At 52.4% G+C, this 21,355-nt stretch overlaps 1 protein-coding gene across 1 annotated transcript in view; it reads left to right on the forward strand.

The window, feature by feature from the left end:
- BCR (BCR activator of RhoGEF and GTPase) overlaps positions 1-21,355 on the forward strand; it is a 124,400-nt gene that overhangs the window by 69,904 nt on the left and 33,141 nt on the right. The window contains exons 3-8 of the mRNA XM_072803402.1: positions 258-362; positions 698-883; positions 6,888-6,995; positions 10,411-10,471; positions 11,743-11,795; positions 13,394-13,534. Coding sequence (XP_072659503.1) covers positions 258-362; positions 698-883; positions 6,888-6,995; positions 10,411-10,471; positions 11,743-11,795; positions 13,394-13,534 — 654 coding nt within the window. The remainder of the gene's footprint in view (positions 1-257; positions 363-697; positions 884-6,887; positions 6,996-10,410; positions 10,472-11,742; positions 11,796-13,393; positions 13,535-21,355) is intronic.

The following is a 21,355-nucleotide window of genomic DNA, read 5'->3' on the forward strand; positions in this document are numbered from 1 at the left end:
GACTGCTCAGCTGCACACTGCCCATTTCCCATTGGCAAGACCAAGGGTGGCCCTCAGCTTTGCTGGACGACCCTCCAGAATTTGCAGTGTCTATGAGCAAGTGGTTGACTTGATGAGGCTCCTGTGTCTCCCTTTATTTCCACACGGAGCCTTCCCTCAGAGGCTTGGCCTCAGGTTGATAAGCAGGCCTTCCTTTCTGAGAGGGGCCACCTCAGGAGCCAACCCCCAGGTCTGACCTTTGTCTCTTTCTCCTACAGAGTGAGTTGGACTTGGAAAAAGGCATGGAGATGAGGAAATGGGTCCTGTCTGGAATCCTGGCTAGCGAAGAGACTTACCTGAGCCACCTGGAGGCACTGCTGCTGGTGAGGAGAGGGTAGGGGGCTGAGCAGGGCAGGGGCACTCTGCTCACAGGTCCCAGGTCCCAGGACAGCAGTCAGAAGGCAGCCCGCCCTCCCTGGAGGGTCATTCCACCTCTGTAGAAGCTGGACCTCCCCATGGCATAGTGGATACTAGCATAAGACAGGTGCCAAACCAAGCTGGCTTTAAATTTTTATTTTTAATGGAATTTAAAAAGAAAAGCACAGATGTCACATAACTGATTTTCTGTGGTCATACCATGTACCTGAAAAACAGCAACCCTCTCTCCAGTGCCACTCTCACCTGTCACCTGTGCTGCCTCACCTGTGCTCTCTTCCAGCCCATGAAACCTTTGAAGGCTGCTGCCACCACCTCTCAGCCGGTGCTGACAAGCCAGCAGATCGAGACCATCTTCTTCAAAGTGCCTGAGCTCTATGAGATCCACAAGGAGTTCTATGATGGGCTCTTCCCCCGAGTACAGCAGTGGAGTCACCAGCAGCGAGTGGGTGATCTCTTCCAGAAGCTGGTGAGTGACTCGGAACAGGTACACGGCAGTCTCCCAGGAGCTTGCGGATCTGCAGGGATCCAGCCTCTCCCTTGCTCTGTGGGCGTGTGTTGTCAAAGGCTCTGGGATGTGGAGCCCTTATTTTAAGTAGGCTCCACACCTAACATGGGGCTTGAACTCATGACCCCGAGATCAAGAGTCGCATGCTGTACTGACTGAGCCAGCCAGGTGCCACTGGAGAATTTTTTTTTTAAGTGGTGTGGGGTGGAGAGACATGGTCAGTAAAAATCAAGGTAGTGGGGAAAGTGCTGCTAAAGCCTGAAGGAGTGGGAGTGCTTGGGTGCCTCAGTGGTTGAGCATCTGCCTTCGGTTCAGAGCGTGATCCCTGTTCGGGGATTGAGTCCCACATCAGGTTCTTCATGAGGAGCCTGCTTCTGCCTCTGCCTCTGTCTCTGTGTCTTTCATGAATAAACAAAATCTAAAAAAGAAAGAAAGAGAGAAAGAGAGAGAGAGAGAGAGAGAGAGAGAGAGAGAGAGAAAGAAAGAAGAAAGAAAAGAAAGAAAGAAAGAAAGAAAGAAAGAAAGAAAAAAAAAAAAAAAAAAAAAAAACCTGAAGGAGGGCCCTGGCAGAGAGAAGTGGGAAAATAAGGTATTATGTGGCCCTTAGCTCCTCCCAGCAGCTTTTTTTCACAACCTGCAGCCATATTTAATGATGACTTTGACAGTGACACTCATGCCTTGTAGGAATCACAGCTGGTTCTTACAGACAGGTTGGAGAAATGCAGGGCAGGTGGTTTGTCCCTGCAGAGCGTAGACTGAGGCACAGCCTCGCAATGTGAGGCTGCCTGGCTCCTGAGTAGTGGGGCACAGGAGAGTCTACAGGTGCCCATCTCACCTGAGCTGAGGCAGCCCTGTAAGGCAGGTCCTGCCCCAACCACTGTGGAAGTGAGAAGACTGAGGAACTCTGGGCCACTTGCTGGGAGTGTAATATTGGCTTCTTTCCAAAAAGAGTGCTTTTCCTTCTGCCTTCTTGGGCCATAAAACTGAAGGACAAGTGATGCTGGATGACAGAAAGAATTTCTGAAAGGGCTTATTGAGCCCATACTGACCAGGAATCCTTTTGGCAGAGGTGGCTGTGGGTCCCAGTTCAGGTCCCAGAGGCAGAAACAACTTATCAGGACAAAAGGGGCCCACCCAGAAGGCAGGTAAGGGGCCTCTATGAGCCTTTGCTGACCACAGGACCCCAGAGGAGCCAAGGATATGGCTTTTTAAAAAGTCAGCAGGACCATGGGGTGCCTGGGTGGCTCAGTCCGTGAAGCATCTGCCTTCAACTCAGGTCATGATCCCAGGGGTCCTGGGGTGGAGCTCTACATTTCATTGGGCTCCCTGCTCAGCGAGGAGCCTACTTCTCCCTCTCCTTCTACTGCTCCCCGTGCTTGTGCATGTGCTCTCTCTCCCTCTCTCTGTCAAATAAATAAATAAAATCTTAAAAAAAAAAAAAAAAGTCAGCGGGACCAGTAAAACTTAGCAGTCAAATAAAGGGAGTTGGCAGGCCCCTTGGCACTGGCCAGGCCACATCTGAGATGGGGATTGGCTCAAAGTGCTTATTTAACCAAGGTGTGGGCCAGCTAAAACTTGTCCAAAAGGAGGAAACAGTTAAGGCACCTGCAAGAGGAAGGAGAAAACTCAAATGAGAGCTATCTGGTCGATGTCTGTCTTCCAGTGTGTGAGGTTCCAATATGTGTGGAAAGGAGGCCCCCACCCCCGCAGTTCTAAAGTGTGGAGCTGGTCCCCCCTCCCAAGGTCACAGGCCTCCTCTAGGTATGCAGAGCATGGCCCCCTGGGCTGCCCAGACACCCAGCTGGCCCAGACCCAGTCCTTGCCTTGGCTTGTGCCTGGGTTAGAGCGTTCTACTCCAAGGTGTGGCCTTCCTGTTGGCAGTCCTCTCTCTCCACTACCCTGGGCTACAAGACACCTTGGACCCCAGGCTGGAGCGAAGGTACAAGAAACACATGAAACTTTTTGCTTTTCTGTTCAGATTCCCACCATGTAAGACCCCTTTCTCTATGGCCAGAAAGTAGGAGGCTGTGTTGGTGCAGCAGCCCCCATCTTTGAAGTGCTCCCTACCCTATTTCTCCCTGTGTGAAGTGTCAGCAGGTTTAAACCTAGTAGATTTGGCTCAGCCTGCAGCCTTCCTGGGAACTGGAGAATCATATTGTTGAAAAGAAACTGCACCCAACACTCTTCCCCAAATAACATTCCGACATCACTCAGAGACTTCTCTTGCAAATTTTCATAGTCTGATGGACCCCAGAATTGAGGCGGTTTCCTTTGGTTTTCCCGGTATCCTTGAACTAGCTTTGTGGGTCAGACATTGCAGCAGGACTAGAGAGAGGGGTGGTTGGGCTACAGCAGGAAGTCGTGCCCCAGGAACTGCGTGAAGAATGTTCATGGGTGCCGCTGAGCTGGGTGCTAGGGCTCCCCTGTCCCGTTCTGACAGCACAGCAGGGTCAGCCCAGTGTCACCTCAGCAGGCTCCCCAGCGAGGAGAGTCTTAGGACCAAAAGAGCCTGTGATGCCCTGCCCCAGCCATGGCACCTCCCCTTCCCCAGGGATTTCTGGTAGTTCAGAAAGCCTTGGGCTCCCCTTCCTTTGGGAATGTATGGGTTAAATGCCGCTGCTTAAGGGTCTGTCTCGGGCTGAAATTTTGTCAGGCTCTTTTTTTTTTGTCTTTCTAATCATTTCAAAGTTCCAGAGAGGTGCAGAAATAGTCCAAGAACTCCCATGTGCCAGATCCACCAGTTGAAACATTTTGCCAAATTTGTTTTATCTTTTCCTCTCTCATTTTCATATATGTGTGTGTGCACGTGAATGTGCTGAATAATTATTGCAGATACTTTTGTCCTTTTACCCCAAATAGTTCATTGTGTATTTGCTAAAAACAAAGACAACGTATTCCATAACCCCATAGTACAATGATCAAATTCAGAAACTTTCACGGTGCTGTGGTGCTGTTATCTAAAACATACATAGGCAAATTTCTCCCAAGTTAGCCATCATGTTTGTTTTTTTTAATATTTATTTTGGGGGGCGCCTGGGTGGCTCAGTTGGTTAAGCATCTGCCTTTGGCTCGAGTCGTGATTCCAGGGTCCTGAGATTGAGTCCCGCATCTGGCTCCCTGCTTTGTGGGGAATCTGCTTCTCTCTCTGCCCCTCCCCCGCTCATATTTTTTCTCTCTCTCTCTCTCTAATAAGTAAATAAAACCTTAAAAATATTTTTTAAAAAAGAAAGTAAAAAAATAAATAAATAAATAAATAAAAAAGAAAGTACAAGTGGGAGAGGCAGAGGGAGACAGATTCTCAAGCAGAGCCTGACATGGGGCTCCATCTCACCACCCTGAGATCATGACCTGAGCTGAAATCAAGAGTCAGATGCTTAACAGACTGCACCATCATGTTCTTTATAGGCACTTTCATTCTCTGATTCAGGATCCAATCCGAGGGCACAAGATGGACTTCGTTTTCACATCTCTAGTTTTTTCAGTTTATACCAGTTCCTTGGCCTTTGCTTGTCGCCTTGACATTTCTTGGAGGGTACAGGCCAGATTGGGCTTGTCTGATGTTTTCTCAGGAATAGACTCAAGTTCTGCATTTCTGTGAAAACAAAACAAGCCGCAGCAGTGATGTTGTGTCCTCCTCTGTGCCTCGTATCAGGAGGCACATGATCTCCATTTATCCTATTACTGGTCCAGCTCCATTTTGGATTAGTTAAATATGTGAGATGAGATTGCTTGGCACTATGCAAAAGTCACGTGGAGAGTGGGAGCTCCTTGGGGAAAAAGAGAAGGAATGGAAGAGATTCACCTCTCTTGGAACTCCCATCAGTTTGCTAGGGCTGCCAATCCAGATGGCTTGAACACAGAAATCTATGTCCTCACGGTTCTGGAGGCTAGAAGAGTCCAGGATCAAGGTGCCGTCAGGGTTGGTCTGTCCTGAGGCCTCTGTCCTTGGCTTGCAGATGGCCGCAGTCTTCATGTGTCTTCACACGGGTCCCCCTGTGGGTCAGTGTCCTTATCGCTTATAAAAGCACCCATCATCCTGGATTAGGACCCACCCTAACAACTTCATTTTAACCTCATCACCTCTTTTTTTTTTTAATTTTTATTTATTTATGATAGTCACACAGAGAGAGAGAGGCAGAGACTTAGGCAGAGGGAGAAGCAGGCTCCATGCACCGGGAGCCCGGCGTGGGATTCGATCCCGGGTCTCCAGGATCACGCCCTGGGCCAAAGGCAGGCACTAAACCGCTGCACCACCCAGGGATCCCACCTCATCACCTCTTATCCTCTCTCTAAATACAGTCACATTCTCAGGTGCCAGGAGTTAGGATTTCACCATAGGAATTTCGAGGTTATGCATATCAACGGTAATGTCCCCTCAGGGCTCCTGACCACATTCTCTGAAGCAGCACCATAGCTTTTAACCCGTGCTCTGTTCTCAGACATTTGCTATATTACATGTCTGTTGACTTATCGTGTATCTCTCCTGCCACTGGCCCCACTGTGTCTGAGTGATTTGCAGCTGTGGTGACAGTGCCTAAAGCAGAGCTTCATTGTGGAGGTAGGCACTCAATGACCAACAGAGGAGGGAGAAAACAAAGTGCTCTAGGGTCTGACCATTGTACCGATCAGTGTTTGGAGATGCAGTGACACGTCAAGGTGCTCAGTGCAGTAGGAGCCACACAGGACCTCCATGCAGCGCCCCCGGGAGCAAAGCCAGAGACCAGACAGTGCCAAGGGCACCTAGCTTACTAGCATTTGGCATTGTCATCTGAAGAAATACAAAATTCAATATAAATGCAAACACATAGAAATAAAATTTACAGGGCAGCCCCGGTGGCGCAGCGGTTTGGCGCCGCCTGCAGCCCGGGGTGTGATTCTGGGGACCCAGGATCAAGTCCCACGTTGGGCTTCCGGCATGGAGCCTGCTTCTCCCTCTGCCTGTGTCTCTGCCTCTCTCTTCGCTCTCTCTGAATGAATAAATAAATAAATCTTAAAAAAAAAAAAAAAGAAATAAAATTTACATTCAGCCCAGAACAGACTCTAGGATCAGCTAAAGCTTTAGGCTTCCAGCTGCTGGTCGGCTACAATGGGAAGCCTTGGCTAGTTGGTCACCAGGGTCCTCCATTACCCTCCCTAGGTCTGGCTTTGCTGGTATAAGAGGGGGACTGGTTTCCCCTTGGCTGCCTCTGAAGGTGACCTGGGGCCCGGAGGGGGTGGTGGCTTATACACACATGCGTGTATGTACACACACATCCATACCATTGTCACTCAGTTGGGTATCTGACCAGGAGATTATATGAAAAGACCCTCTATTAATATCTTTGGTTTGACAAAAGATAAAGTACTTCTGCCTTGCAGCTGACAGCCAGCAGGTCTCCCACACACCAGGTAAGGAGTATGATACCTGGACCCGCTTGCCAGGTTTGGGCTCGGCTCATGTCTAGAGAGTGGGAGCCCCTTATCCCCCAATAGCAGCTAGATTGCATGTTCCTTATGTTTCTGGAGAGATCGGACAAGAGTGGAGCACTGTGGCCACCACAGCCCAGGGGCCGACCTCCTTAGTCTATAGTCTCCTACAGCCAGAATGAGAAGGTACCACTCCGTCCCCCCTGAGTAGGATCTGTCTGCGTTCACTGACAACTTTGAGTTTTAGCCACTGCTGTGGCAGTGTGTAAATGAGTAGGATGGGAGGAATAAGCAGCTATGGAAGGGAGCCCTTACCTGCCCAGGGCTGTGAGTCACTTCTCAACATGTCACTTGGAAGAGGGGAACATACTCGGTGCGTGGGGAGGGGAAGCAGGTGGGAGGCAACTGCAAGGAAGAGCTGAGGTGTCTGCAGCTCTGTGCTGTCTGCTGCACCTGGGATTTCTACTGAGCTGGGCACAGAAGCCCATTTCTCAGAAAGATGGGGAGCAGTGACGCGTGTTCCACACCTGTCCCACACTCTCTTCTTTCCTCCCTGCAGGCCAGCCAGCTGGGTGTGTACCGAGCCTTTGTAGACAACTATGGCGTCGCCATGGAAACGGCGGAGAAGTGCTGTCAGGCCAACTCTCAGTTTGCAGAAATCTCTGAGGTACTCATGACTCTGTTCAGACGGGTGCACCCCTCCACCTCCCACAGATGGAACGTGGGCTGGTCTTTGGCACACTGTGACCCAGGAGAACAAGGTGCACCAAACCAACTTCTGGTTGTAAATCTCCACTTTCTTTCCAGATACTTCTGGGTTGGCTCTGTCAGCCCAGTATGGGGGACACAGGAGGGAGCGGCCCTGCAAGTGCCGTGCCACTCCAAGGGCTGGGGCCCAGTTCTGGGGCTCTGCTGAGTGCCCCAGACAGATGCTGTCTTGCACCGTCTTTGTGCAGTAAGCATTGTCCATAGTTCTGGGAGGTCTAGTCATGAGAGTCCTGAGGCTGACTATGCACCTACTTGCTAGAGAGCAGCTGGGGAGGTGTGGTTTGCACTGTTCCTCCTCTAGCCTGCCTGGGGACCTTGCTTGCCAGGCAAACTAAGCAGCTAGTGCTGGGGTGTGGAATTGGCATTGCCACTTTCTGTCTATACGTGGGAGCCTAGAGCTCCAGGAGCACTGAAACCTCGAGCCCGAGTGTTAGCATGAGGGGCCTCAAAAGAGCACATCAGATACAGAGAGGATGAGCAGGTCATCGGGGTGGGTGGCCGCCCCTAGACCAAAGCCTGCAGCACCCGCCTCTCCAGGCTCCCAGCGAGGGCTTTCTGTAGCCTGCCACATCCTGCTTCTGCCCTGTGCAGCTGGGTGACATTTCCCACTTTCTGGACCTGTCATTGCTTGTGATGCCTCTGGCTCCTCAGAGCTCCGACTTGCCCTCCCTCCTCCAAACAAGGGTTCTGGGTGGAAAGATTCCATGAGAGAAATTAGCATAAGAAAAATAAATGGAAACTAGAAAAAGGGAATAAGTGGGGTCTCCCTTACACCCTATCATACCTGGCTTTGTTCTGGGGGCTTGGTGCCATTTTGTAATTTGTCGCAAGAGGTAGTGTGTCGTGGGTGTTGATGGTCTCTCATGGTGGTAATGGGTGCCGGGCTGTTCTTCTGGAGCCCACTTCCTGCCTGGCCTGCTGGTAACAGGCCACCTGCACCCAGGGTTCTGGGCTGGCTCCAGACATCCCTCCCTGTGTGCTCTGTTTTGCCTGGAGCATTTAGGCCACACCTTTCTTTAGCTCACTCACTTAGCAAACCACCATCCCCCCACCCCAACAGCTGGCATGTTGGTGCAGAATCCCGAGTGACCTTAACAAATTAGAGATCTAATCCTTTAAGAGCATGCTACAGTTAGAGGGGGCCAAGTTCAAGTCCACCCACACAGGTTTCTATAGAGGAAGGAGGAAGCAATGGTGAGCTACCACCCAGGGGTCATGTGGTCCCACTGACCATGCACGAGTGGGATTCTGAGCTGAGGCAAGGATACTGGGAGGGAGACAGCGTTTTGGGACGTGCTGAAAGCTGGCCCTCCATGAAGCTTGTCCCTTCTAGGCAGCATCCGCTTTGGTTCCCCACCCATGTTTTTAAAAGAGACCCAGAGAAATTGGAACCACCCAGACGGAGCAAAATGAAGCCAAAGGAAACAGAAGCAGCAGGCCATGCAGAGGTTGCACTCCAGGGGTCAGAGCTCAGGCTTGGGGAGGACAGTTACCTCTAGGACAGGGAGCAGTAGAGCAGTGGCCCCTCATCTCCTCCCAGTCCTGAAAATGAGCCAGGGCAGCATCCACTTAAGCCAGAGTTGCCCAAACTGGGTTCTGTGGAATGCCAGCTCCCACACGATAGATGTTTGAGAATTATGGGAAAAGGGCCTCTGGGGACCAAGTTAAATTTGTAAAGTGTGGGATTAAGCCAGATTCTTTGAGGCAGGATTTCTCGACCTACCTCTGCATGCTTGTGTGCATGGTACTGCCCAGAGGCACGTGGTGTGAGGGCTGCCTCCCAGGCCCACGTGAGTGTGGAACCTGACTTGCAGAGGCTCATGTTCAGCTCTCACACCCCTCTCATCCCCTGCACCCCTCAGGAATTGCTGAGACAGGTGTATGGAGGAGTAATCACTATGAGGGGCGTTAAACTCTCAAGAGAGGTACCAAAGTGCATTTGGTCCCAATGAGCTTAAAATACCACAGATTTAAGTTGTGAGAGGTTTACCACAGCATGAGAGGTTGGGAAAGCCATCTCTGAGCCCCTTATGGACCCCATGCTGTTTCTTATTGTTGGTCAGCAGTCTGGTAATGGGATTAACCATAGCTTCTTCCCGGAGATGATTTCAGGTACACAGAATCTTATATCCTGGTTTCTCTTGGTACCTAGGACTCAATCAGTGATGCCTTTGATGCAGTTGTGTGAAAACATGACCTACCCACCAAAAATCTCTGCTTTCCTTTGGGAATCATAGTGCCTGTTCGTTAGAAACTACAGGCTCACCTTCATTGAACTTTGCAGATATTGCATTTTTTTGTTTTGTTTTTTTTTACAAACTGAAGGTTTGTAGGAATGCTGTGTTGAGCAAGTCTGAAGGTGCCATTTTTCCAAAAGCATTTGCTCATTTTGTCACATTTTGGTAATTCTTGCAACATTTTAAACATTATTATGTCTTTTGTGATGAACTATGGTCAGTGATTATGACTCGCTGAAAGCTCAGATGATGGTTCGCATTCTTTAGCACTAGAGTATTTTTTAATCAAAGTAGGTACATTGTTTTTAGACTTAATGCCATTAAACACTTAATAGATTATAAACATAATTTTTATAGGCACTAGGAAACCAAAAAAATTCACTGAGCTTGCCTCATTGCAATAGTCGCTTCATGGCTTGCTCCAGAAGAAAACCCACAGTATCTCCACGGTATGCCTGTACATTTGCAAAGTCAGAAGAGGGTGGGGTGCAGGTGGAACCTGGCGTGGGTCTCAGTGGTGGGGGTCCCGCCGTGGCCATGTCCAAAGGTGAGTGCTTTTCCAACCCATTAGCTTCCTTGCACACTGTTTAACTTCTCTGAGAAAGCAGTTCCATGCATTTAGGAAGGACACTGAGGTTTGCCACATTTTTATAGGAGTCTGTGTGTCAGAGGCGCTCTTGACCAGGTGTGATTTTGTCTCTAGGAGACAACTTAATAATGCCTGGAGATTTTGGATTGTCACAACAGGGGGAGGGCGTGCTGCTGCACCCAGAGGTAGAGGCCAGCAGTGCTGCTCAGTATCCCACAGCGTACAAGACAGGCCTCCACAGTAAGAGAATTTCTGGCCCCAAATGTCAACAGTTGCAGGAGAACCAACATGCCCAGGGCAGGCCTTGTGTTCCGCCCACCCTGTATTTCATGCTTTGGTTCAGGATACCCCTAAGACTTGCCTCATATAAGGTTTTGTGCAGCGAGAGAAGGGTGAGTTTTCTGTGGAAGGTGTCTGGTCACAGAACTTCCTGCCACATCAACGCTGCCTCAGTGGTCCCATGTGAAAACGTGCTTTTCTCTTTGTAGAACCTGAAAGCCAGAAGCAACAAGGATGCCAAGGACCAGACGACCAAGAACTCTTTGGAAAGTGAGTTCTCTGTGCCGAGGCCTCCTCGTGCTCCCTAGAGGGATAGCTGCCATGAGCCAAGGGGGCATTTGCTGGAAAAGCAAATACAGCCCCCAGTTGGGTCACCCTCTGGCACCCTTGCCACTCCAGACTTCTAATAGTGAGAGCGGAGACATGGCAAAAGCAGCACTGGGTGTGGTGGGATGGGGAGGGATGTGGTCAGGACCAGCTTTCCACCAACAGTAGCAACGAGGAAGGATGGTAGGGGTTTGCAAACACATGGAAACCAGGCACTGCTGGGCATTTAAAATGTCATCATGTTGTCCCCAACAGCCCTGTTAGGAGGATTTTATTTTCCCTTTTTTTCAGATGACAGAACAGGTTTAGAACAAAAGTAACCCCGCTGGAACATAGGTCCTAAGTGGCCAGGCAGGGGGAAAGCCAGAGTTGCCAGGCTCCCAGGCCCATGTGTCCAGCCCCTTCACTGTGGGCAGAAAGCAGGATCAGGACTGACAGGTCACCCCTCAGTTCTGGTTATTAAGATGGCATGAATAGTTACACTTAGAGAGAACGGCAGACTCTGACTCTGGTAGCAGAGCTTCACCGTGCTCCTGAGTTTCAGTCTCTCATCTATAAAATGAGGTAACAATGCGAGTCTTACAGTAGTTGTGGGAGTCACATGAGGAAATGCTTCTGATGTATGTCAGGACGTGTAAGCATCTGCACCTGTGGTGGACAGGGCTCGCCATCCTCATGGAGAAGCGAGGGCTGCCACAGCTGGCCAGGGCTCCTGTGCTCCTGGAGTCCAGGTGTCTGAAAACACTTAAACAGCCAAGAGCTAAATCGGCACCTGATTTAGTTAGTGCATCCTCGGAATCAGGCCTCTAAACTATACAGAGATGGATGTTGTGAGTGACATGCTGGTCTGTCCCCAGGAGGCCCTCCAGACCCTGCCAGGGTTGGAACCCTTGCTGGCCCATCTGCACCAGGATGCTGGTGGGCTGCCCAACTCCAAGGGAGGGGTGTCAACTTGGGTTGACCCGTAGCTCTGGACTCAGCATTTAATGTCACAGATCAGAAGCTCAAAGCCATGTGCCCAACCCTCTAGGTGCTCAGGGTTTGACCTTGTCACTGGGTGTCACTGGGTGTGGAGTAGTTCGGGGGGGGGGGGGGGGGGCGGTGATTGGGCCACTCCCCCTACTCCAGCGTTTGCAGCAAGGACAGGCAGGCGGGTGGTCTGGGGCTGCTTTTTCCGTGCGTGGCCACCTCTCACCCTGCCCGTCTCTCTGCAGCCCTGCTCTACAAGCCTGTGGACCGGGTGACACGCAGCACGCTGGTCCTGCATGTGAGTCACTCCACCCAGGACCTTCTCACTCTGGGGTTCTTGGCTTCTGTTGCTCCAGGGCTGACACTGGTATTTGTCAGTGTTACCCATACATTCTCTGTTCCTGCCACACACATTTATTGTAGATGCAGAAATGAGAGGCTCACAGGGGGGTGAGGGGAGAACAAAGCAGATTCTTAAGGTGTCCAGAGTGCTTTTGTAGGGGTTGATGCAGGGAGGGAGTGTCCTGTCCCATGTAAGCAGGGCCTCCGAGGTAGACGGAGAGTGGGCAGAGAGGGTAGGTGCCTTCCAGGGCTGCAAGGATGACCACTGCCTCCTAGCCTGGGGAGAGGGAGCCTGGGGAGGGCCACTGCCTCAGTGGAGCTGTTCCTGAAGGCAGCAGGGAAAACAAATTGGCCCCTAGTCCTACTGCCCAGGTGACCCTATTCATTTATATTTAGGGCAAGTTGTACATACATTTTTTTTTTAATTTGCAACCAAGTCACAGAAGTGTGTGAGCTTCCCATTTCCTTTCCTGCTTCCTCCCAGCAAAGGAGCCACCACCACAAGGATTCTTTGATACACATGCTGACATACGTGAACGTCTTTTTTAATTATGCAGGCGTTGTGCTATGTATCATCCCACTTTGCCTTTTTTTCCATTAAATTGATGTGCTGGAGAGTGTCCCACTTTAGCCCAACAGCTCTGCCCCATAGTATTGAAGCTGTGTCGTATTCTGTTAAGTGCACATTTCATAATTCCTCCCTCTCCTCCGATTCAGAGGGAGATGAGAGACATGGTTTAGAAGGCTCTGGCTGGGGCAGCCCGGGTAGCTCAGCGGTTTAGCGCTGCGTTCGGCTCAGGGTGTCATCCGGGAGACCCCGAATCGAGTCCCACATCAGGCTTCCTGCATGGAGCCTGCTTCTCTCTCTGCCTGTCTCTTTCTTTCTGTGTGTCTCATGAATAAATACATAAAATATAAAAAAATAAAATGACATTTATTAAAAAAAAAAAAAAAAAGCTCTGACTGGTGGCTCATCAGACGGAGTCTTAGAGACCTTTATTCTGTCTCTATTCCGAGCATCCTGACAGGGAAAAGCCAGAGGGGCCCAGGGGTGTCATGGGGGTTCTGGGACTACTGGCACCAGAGCTTTCCTCCAGGCTTATTTTCATCTCTGCAGGTTCTCTACAGGGGGGATTTGAGAGCGAAGGGAGTTGTTTCTCTGAACCAAGGAGCTGTTGACCTTGAGCACGAATTGCATTGCGTGCATTCCTAGTGGAGAAGGAGTCAACGTTTCCATCTCCTCTCTAAAGCAGGAGGAGCAGGGAAGGTCAGGCGCTTTCTCCTGGCTGGCACCGACCAGTGGTTCTGGACGAGACCATTTCTGCCCCCTAGGGGACATGCAGCAAAATTGGAGACTGTTGCTTGTTACAGCTGCAAAGGAGGAGTGCCAGCATCTAGTGCCTAGAGGCTGGGATGGGGAGCTGACGTCCTACAGTGCACCGGACAGCCCCCTCCACAGCCCCCTCCACAGGGAGTGATCCGGCCCAGAATGTCACAGTGGTGGGTGCCAGGGCTGTGCTCTCTCTGACCTGAGTCCTCTCTCGCCTGACACAGGACTTACTGAAGCACACACCGTCCAGCCACCCTGACCACCCTCTGCTGCAGGATGCCCTCCGTATCTCACAGAACTTCCTGTCCAGTATCAATGAGGAAATCACACCCCGCCGGCAATCCATGACCGTGAAGAAGGGAGAGGTGAGCGAGGCTGGGGATGGTCTGGCTTTGCCACCCTGCCCCACCAGGCAGGGGCAAGTTGGAGCCCCTTTTTGGTCCTCAACAGACTGCCTGCTGTTCAGCCTAACACAGAAAATGTGTTACCTTTTAGGGTCCTTGACCCTCGCAGGGTAAGACCCGATCCTCTGTGTGGGGCATCAGGGTGGAGTTGCAGGGCTGCTCGCCTCACTTGGCCACCTCTTTTTCCTGTGTGGTGGGTCGTGTCCAGGGCACCCCTTCTTTCTCCTACAGCCTTGTCATCTTGGGGTCCCCAGCTGAGAATACCCATCAGAAAGAGAATGTCATTTTGTCTGCCTGGAACAACATAGTTCTTCCTGAGTATTATTCTCTCATTAAAAAACAGTTCCAGGTTTCCCCTGCTACCTGAAGGTAGATTATTCCTATGAAGTCTTTTGTAAACTGAATGGTGTAAAATGGAAAAGCCATTACCCTTTGTAAAAGCAAATACGGTGTTCAGATTTATTTTAGTTACTGAAAACAAGTACTAACGTAGATCTTCGGTAAAAGCAAAGTGGTGTAATGCAAACTTCTGGATATTGTGGGAAACCCGTGTGACCAGATTTAAGGATTTAAAACGGAAGTACATGATGTTTGTGGGCTTGCTTGTCTTCAGCTCCAAGGATTCTCCTTCCTCCTCCTCCTCCCTCCCTTCCCCCCCTCCCTGACAGCCACCCCTGGTTTTTATCTTCCTGCACATCATTAATAAGATGGTAGTGAACAGAGGGGCTGAGAATGCATGACCCAGCCCGCCCTGGTGGCCCCTGCTGCCTCTGACCCTGCTGGGAGGGGCCCAGGGAGGCAGTAGGCAGGTGCTGTCCTGAGTGGGCAGCACTTAGTGAGAGAGCAGAGCTGCATCAATCAGGGAGGCTGGCATCTGGCACAGGTGAGAGCATCTATTATCAGAAGCAACACCCAGGTGAGGTAGGCTGATCTGCTGCCTCTGGGGGCTTGTGCAGGGACAGGAGCTATATGACCCAGGCAGGACACGGTAGCCCGACATAGCTGCCCCTGAAAGCCACTTCCTCCTCCTTCTTCCGGTTCATATGCCAGGTGCTCGGCACTGAGGGCTCACCCTCCCAGCATTAGGGTTTCCTTTCTTCCTCCCACCTGGGCTGGCAGGCAGGCCCCTCTCAGATCTGTCCCCCCTGCTCTTCCTTGGAAAGTGGTACCTGAGTGCTGAGCAGAAAGCTCCCATGTGCCCAGAGTCTCATCAGGCTTGACCATGAGCAAAGGGCTTGGTCAGATTTCTCCTGGTAACCCTGGGCCGGAAGGGCCAAGGAAGAGTGAGGTGTCCCTCTAGTCCACCCTCCAGGTTTGTTTGGACCTGGAGCCAGGCCGACATAGAGACCCAGTGCCAGCATCACTGTGAACTCACCCACCACAGGGCTTGGACTGTGCTTTCTCCTCCTCCCTGGACCTGTTCCTCCTTTTTACAACAGGGTGGGAACTCAGCCTACCGTGCTGGGTGCCTGGGCACCCAAAGGGCACGATTTATGGCAAGAGCCCTGCCAGTGGGCAAACAGAAGCAGTCTCTGAGCTCGTGGAAGGCAGCAGTGGGTCCCCAGCACCTCCCAGGGCCTCCACACCCTGTTGTCGGATGTCTGGAACCTGGGGGTGGTGGGGTGGTGGGGTTCAGATCTCCTTTGCTGGAGCAACAACAGGGCCTTGCCCCTGGTTCAGCCTCATGCCTGGCTGAGGGACTCTGAAGGAGTGCAAAGCTTTGGCCTCCCTCAACACATGTGGGATTTGCCTCTGCTCAGACTCCTTATCCCTAGTGGGTTTGTGCCCAGCTCACTCTTCCCTCCTAGGACACCTGCTCTTTCTCCTTTGCCAGCTGTTCTCTTATGAGAGTGCTGTCCTCTTGGAAAGCAAATGCGTGAGTCCTTTTTCTCCCAGCTTTTCATACGGTGCTGACGGCAGACTCAGCTGTTCAGGATCCCCGGGGAGAAATACCATCTTGCTCTTCAGATCGATGGAGGCAGCTACCCTAGGGAATTGAGGAAAATCAAATGCTACCTGGGAGCTGGCAGCCCAGCCCTGGTCCTGCATCTGTTACCACGCTGACCCACAGTCAGTGTCTCAGCGCAACCAAGCAGGGAGTGTGTGGGGACCAGGCTCTTCGTGAGGACAAGGGCTTTTATCTGCACCCATCATGCCCCCACCTCCAGCCTCTGGCCCTATTGGCCTCAGTAGGAGGGATCACTCAGGTGCCTCAGCTGCAAGAGGAAAGAGACACTAGTGCCTTCTGAAAGGTTGTGAGTCCGAGTCGCACACACCTTCTCTCCGCCCCATGTGTGGTAAGGGAGGTGGGAGCCAGCCCAAGATGACAGACAGTTGCCCACGCTCACGCTCCCCGCCCCCACCCTTCCAGGAGCATACATCACTAATCAATCAGGTGCTCAAACTCTGAGCTGATTGCTGCCTAAGCGTCTTCCTGGGGTTATCCTCAGGCTGCCCAACCCAGTTTACAGTCTCCGGTGTAGTAGAAAGGGTGCTGGAAGAGCAGTCCCCCAACCTGGTTCAGTCCTGCCTACCCCTTACCAGTGGTATTGATTTGGGAGGCCCCTATTTCTTTGCTGAGTGTCCATAATCTGAGGATAGTGACTCGGGATCTGCGGCCCCTCCATGGGGTCTTTGTGAGACAGAAAGGGTCTCAAGACCTCCGAGGGACTGTATAAAAGCAGGGGGTGACGATTTGTCCACGTGGGCACCCTGGTGGAGGTGGTGGGAAAACACCCTCTAGAGCACCAGTCAGGAGAGAATCTGCAGGTCCCAGGAGGAGTGGGAGCTACAGGCTGCTGCCTTTTAGAATTTGCAGCTGGGGAGGGTCAGATTTGGAAGCACCAATTTTTTTTCCCCATGTTTTTATCTCTAAATTTGGTATATGACATTGAATATCAGATTTCCGAAGGGAGAGAGAAAGTGGGCTTCTGAGTTTTCTTGATGACTCTGTGAGGTCAGAGGGATCTTCCAGGAAGGACATTGTGGCTTAGAAAGGTTGAATGACTGCGCACAGTCACACAGCCAAGTAGCTAACCCAGGACGTGAGGCCAGGTGTACCCTGGCACCTGTGTGTACCACAGGCGTGTTGTGATTTATGACCGCCCCCTCCCCCATGCCCCCACATCCCTTTGAACCGGTAGGACTTTCCACCCCTCCCCGGTCCTTGTATAAAGAGCTACCTGGAAGTAGGTGGTCATAAGGAGAAGCATGCCCCTTTGGTTCCGCATGCTACTAGTCTCCTGCTCAGAGTGTGGTGGGGCCGGTGGGGGCGGTGATGGCAAGGGGGTGGGCAGTGTCCCTGTTTCAAGCTCTCCTGGCAGTTTTCTAGGGAGAGAAAAGGTGCCTCTATTGGCCTGGGTGTTTGGAGGTCTCCCCACAGTCCCAGGTGGCCCATCTCCACCTGCTCAGCGCTCAGCCTGGGTTAAGTCGGAGCACTGTGGAGAGGCCCCAGTGTGAGCCCTGAGTGGGGCCAACAGGCCCAGTCCCCATAGCTCCAGGGCTGTCCTCTTTGAGGTAGATTGACTTTGGCAGCATTACAGGTGCCTCCCTGACTCTGAACTGTGGCTGGCAGAGGCTCTCACCAGCCTGTATCCTGGCCCTAGCACCCCAGGGGCCGTGAGCGGCAGGTCCTTCCCAGGAGGACACCCTTCTCAGCCTCCCAGGAACTGGTCAGGACCAAGAAGTCCTGCTGGCGTAGTCTGTTCCCAGACCTGGGTCCTGTGGGCTAATGGGTGCTGCTCCTTCATTGAGCTGAATTAATTTTACACTGCTGGCTGATTTCCCCATGTGGCTGCCTGTCTGTCTGTTCTTAGCACCACACCATGTGCTGCCTGGCATCCCCAGCTCAGCTGGGAGGCAAGTAGGATGATCCTGTGCGGGTGTTTTGTTTCCCAAGAGCCAACCTTTCTGTGGAGCCATTCTCTACCCAGGTTTCAGGTGCCCCTAGCAGAAGGCAGGTGGGCAGGCCAAATAGGAGCCACTGGGGAAATGTCACCAGTGCAGGCTGAAGCCTAGAGGTGGTGAGGTTCAAGCAGAGGAGAAGGGAGGGCTCTTGCTTTGGATTAAAGAATTGGAAACTTCAGACCCTGTGGCAGTTTACAAGGGATGCTGTGGAAAGGGGGTGGAGGTGAAGACAGAAGAGGGGTTGGGGTTCCCAGTGCCACCTGACACAGTGTGTGACCTCAGCAATGCCACCCATCTCTAAGCACCAGCTTGGTCACCTGTGAGCAAGGATAGGAGTGAGCTTAGGCCACATGCTGTCCACAGTTTCAAAGGACGTCCACCACATGGGGGCCCCATAAGTGGCCAGTACTCCATGTCTAGGCCTTTTCTCAACCCTTTGTAAACATTTGCAGATGGAGTGTGAGTTCTCAACCTGTCTGGGCCTAAGTTCTGATTCTCCAGGAACTTGAGCATGTTACTTAACTCTGTGAGCCTTTTCTTCTCCAAGAAGTGGTGGAGCTGGAACCTACCGCCAAGGACACCTCTACGGAGTAAGAGACGTTCTATGAAGCCCTCTCTGCACAGGGCCCAGCGCCCAGCAAGTGCTCAGTGAACATTACTGCTGTGAATGAGCAGTGTGCTTCCCAGGCTCACCCTTCCCTCCACCCAGCAGGTTCCTGCCCCTTTGGGGCCACATCATGCTCTGACTTCATCCCCCCAGATTGGTTGTCTTACAACGTCTCTCCAGGGCATGGGAAACAAGAGGCTGTTTCAGGGACCAGGGAGTGCAGGTGTGTTCTGCGGGGAGGCCAACTAGCCAGGTGCTGAGAGCCCTAGAACAGGTGTGAGGGCAGGAGGGTCAGGCAGGACCCTCGGTGCACACTCGGCTGCAGGTGTGTCATTTTGGGGACACTTGTTTCACCTGCTGAACCTCCAGATCCCACTGAGTTACCCCATAGCCAGGGCTGCTCTGATAGGCAGTGTCCGCCGGGCCACTTGCACGCAGCCAGCTATCCCGTTTCAGACCATGCACTGGGGGCTCGGGCTGCCAGCCTCCTCCAAGGCCAGAACTGCTGAATTTGCCCATGCTTGGAGCCAAGCAGGACACCCTCAGCCAGCACCTGGTGCCTCACTGGGCCATGCTTTGGCCATCTTCCCTCTTCTTCTCTCCACCCCTACCGGGGCCCTCCCTGGCAATCGTTCTTGGTCTCAACTGGCCAGGCCCTGCTGGTCTATCACTGAACTCCAGTCCCTGTACCTGAGGAAACGCCCCAGCACCCCCTCCATGGAACTGTGGTCTCTGGCTTCTTTGTGTGTGTGTTTCACTGTCCACCGGCTGTCACTAAGTGAGGTCGGGTAGGGGCTTAAACAACAGGCTTTCATTGCTCCCGGTTCTGGAGGCCAGGAGTCCCAAGGTCAGGGGGCCAACATGCTCAGGATCTGGTAAGAGCCTGTTTCCTGGCTTGCAGATGGCCACCTTCTCACCGCATACCCCCATGGCTTTTCATCACAGCTTGCATGTGGAGAGATCTCTGTCTTCCTCTTCTTCGAAGGGCACCAGTCCCATCATGGGGTCCAACTTTCATGGAATCACCCCCCAAAGGCCCTGCCTCTGGATATTGTCACATTAGGGGTTAAGGCTTCAACATATGAATTCTGGGGTGGACACAAGCATCCATTCATAACTGTGCATTTCTTCCAATCGGGTCTTCCCTGGATGGGCTCTGTCTGGAGGCAGTGACAGCTGGGGGAGGCTGGCCAGCCTCGGGGAAGAAGGCGCCCCTCTTCAGAAGACCGTGGATACATAATGTAACCTCACTGGCCTCAGTTTCCTTGTCTATAGAAATGGAGGTGATGGAAAAAAAAACCCCAGTCATTCTTGAAGTCTGAGAGGCCCCATGACAGGGCAACTCTCAACAGGGCCTGTACCCGCAGAGGACTTTGCTTATGGTAGCTAATAGCCCAGTGTGGGCTCATTTAATCCTCTAAAAAATGCCACCAGGCAGGTGTTTGCATCCCATCTTATCTTTAAGGCACCTGAAGCTCAGAGAAATGAGGTGGCTGAGGCAGCATTATCACCGCAGAGAGAAGAGAGAAGGGTGGCTGCAGACAGGGAAGGTGTGAGGCGGCTCCAGACACCTCACTCCCTGGCAGGGGCATGTCAACTTTTCAAGGAGACAGTTGTTGTCCCTTCTAAGCAGATGTTCCCCACCTGAGATGTCAGGGTAGGGGAACTCCCCAAAGGAGTGCCTTCCCCACCACCATCACTGCTCCACAGCACAACACACACGAGGGGGCACACTGTAATATACACAGGGACATGCACATGCATACGTGCAGAGGGATACACTCACATACATACCTGCAGAGGGACATGGGGACATATACCAGTGGACACACAGGACATGAAGACACACAGGGACACGGAAACCAAGCACAGCATACAGAAACAGGAGCATAATCCACACACGAGGACACAGAGACACAGAGATGTGTATACATGGGGGACACACAGGAAAACATACACGGAGACACACACACAGATCGGGACCCATACACTAACAGGAACACACAAATAAAGAGACACAGAAACACATGGATGCTCTTCCATATGAACACATTCCTGTGGCCCCAACAGTCTGGCTCTTCTGAGTCACTGTCTCATAGACCCCAAGAAGTATGGTGCTACCCTATCCTGGGTCCATCAGGTTCCGGGTCTCTCTTACAGCTCTACCCAGGGGTGTTGGTTCTGCATGAAATGCTGAGGCAAAGGGACTTCACGCCATCTTTAGATCATGACCCACAGTGCTATGGGGTTGAGGCTGTGACCCAGTGCAGCCCTCCCTGTGTCCCCTGGAGGACCTGACAGGTGGGCCTCACCAGAAGTTGGTGCTGGAGACCAGGGTGGTGAGCATGTACAAGAGGGGCATCTCCTGGGCAGGCATGGGCCTCCCAGCTCTGCCCTGGTCCTGTGTGGGCTGGCAGGGTGTCCCTGCAGAAGCCGGGGTTCTGAGAGGAGGCTCAAGTGATGGCCACAGGGCCCAGCAGCCCCTTGAATACCTCAATGAAAGGGCAGAGCAGCCCCTCACAAACTCGCTGTTGGGCCTGCAGCATCTCCATCCTTCCTTTCATTTCTGTCCTCCTCTCCAATCATCTATCCTTGGCCTCTCTCTTTCCTGAAGTGGTGTCTGTGCAGATAGGGATTTGTTGCTGTTTCTTCATGTGGCCTCAGCAGCAAGGATCCCTCCTCAGCCTGGGGCTTCAGGCTGGGCTCAGAGCAGGCCCAGGACCAGGCCAGCTGACCTCCAGAGCCAACAGGAGGCATCTGCCCAGGGGTCAGGGCCCTAAACTATGCATCAGGGTGGGACCACCAGCCTTAAGAGTCTGTGCCTCAGGACCACCCCTGGGCCTGGGTAAATGTGGACAGAGACCATGTGATGCCTGGACCCCTTCTCCCTTCCTCTCCCCTCACCTGCTGGTCTGTTGCTCCCCTGACTCTGGCCCCTCTGCCAGGGTCCAGGCTCCCTTTGTGGATTTGCCGGTGTCATAGTTGAGAGCTATTTTCCTGGGGTCTGCCCATTTGCTGGCTATTTTCTGTTTGGGCACTCTGGAAGGCCCCAGGGTGGGCTGGAGTTCAGAAGCAAGGCTCAGTATGTCCTCGGGAGGGACGGCAACTGTGAGGGTTAGCGGTGACATGCATGACCCATGTGCCCTGGACAGCCCTCGAGATAGAGCGTGGCACAGAGCAGGGCTAGACTGGGATACTTTGCAGGCAGTCCGCTGGCCAGGAAGTGTTGGGACCCCCTTGGCTTTGAGGCTTCTCTTAGATGAGGATTT

The sequence above is a fragment of the Canis lupus genome, chromosome 27 (assembly GCF_048164855.1).
Source record: "Canis lupus baileyi chromosome 27, mCanLup2.hap1, whole genome shotgun sequence".
Taxonomy (NCBI): domain Eukaryota; kingdom Metazoa; phylum Chordata; class Mammalia; order Carnivora; family Canidae; genus Canis; species Canis lupus.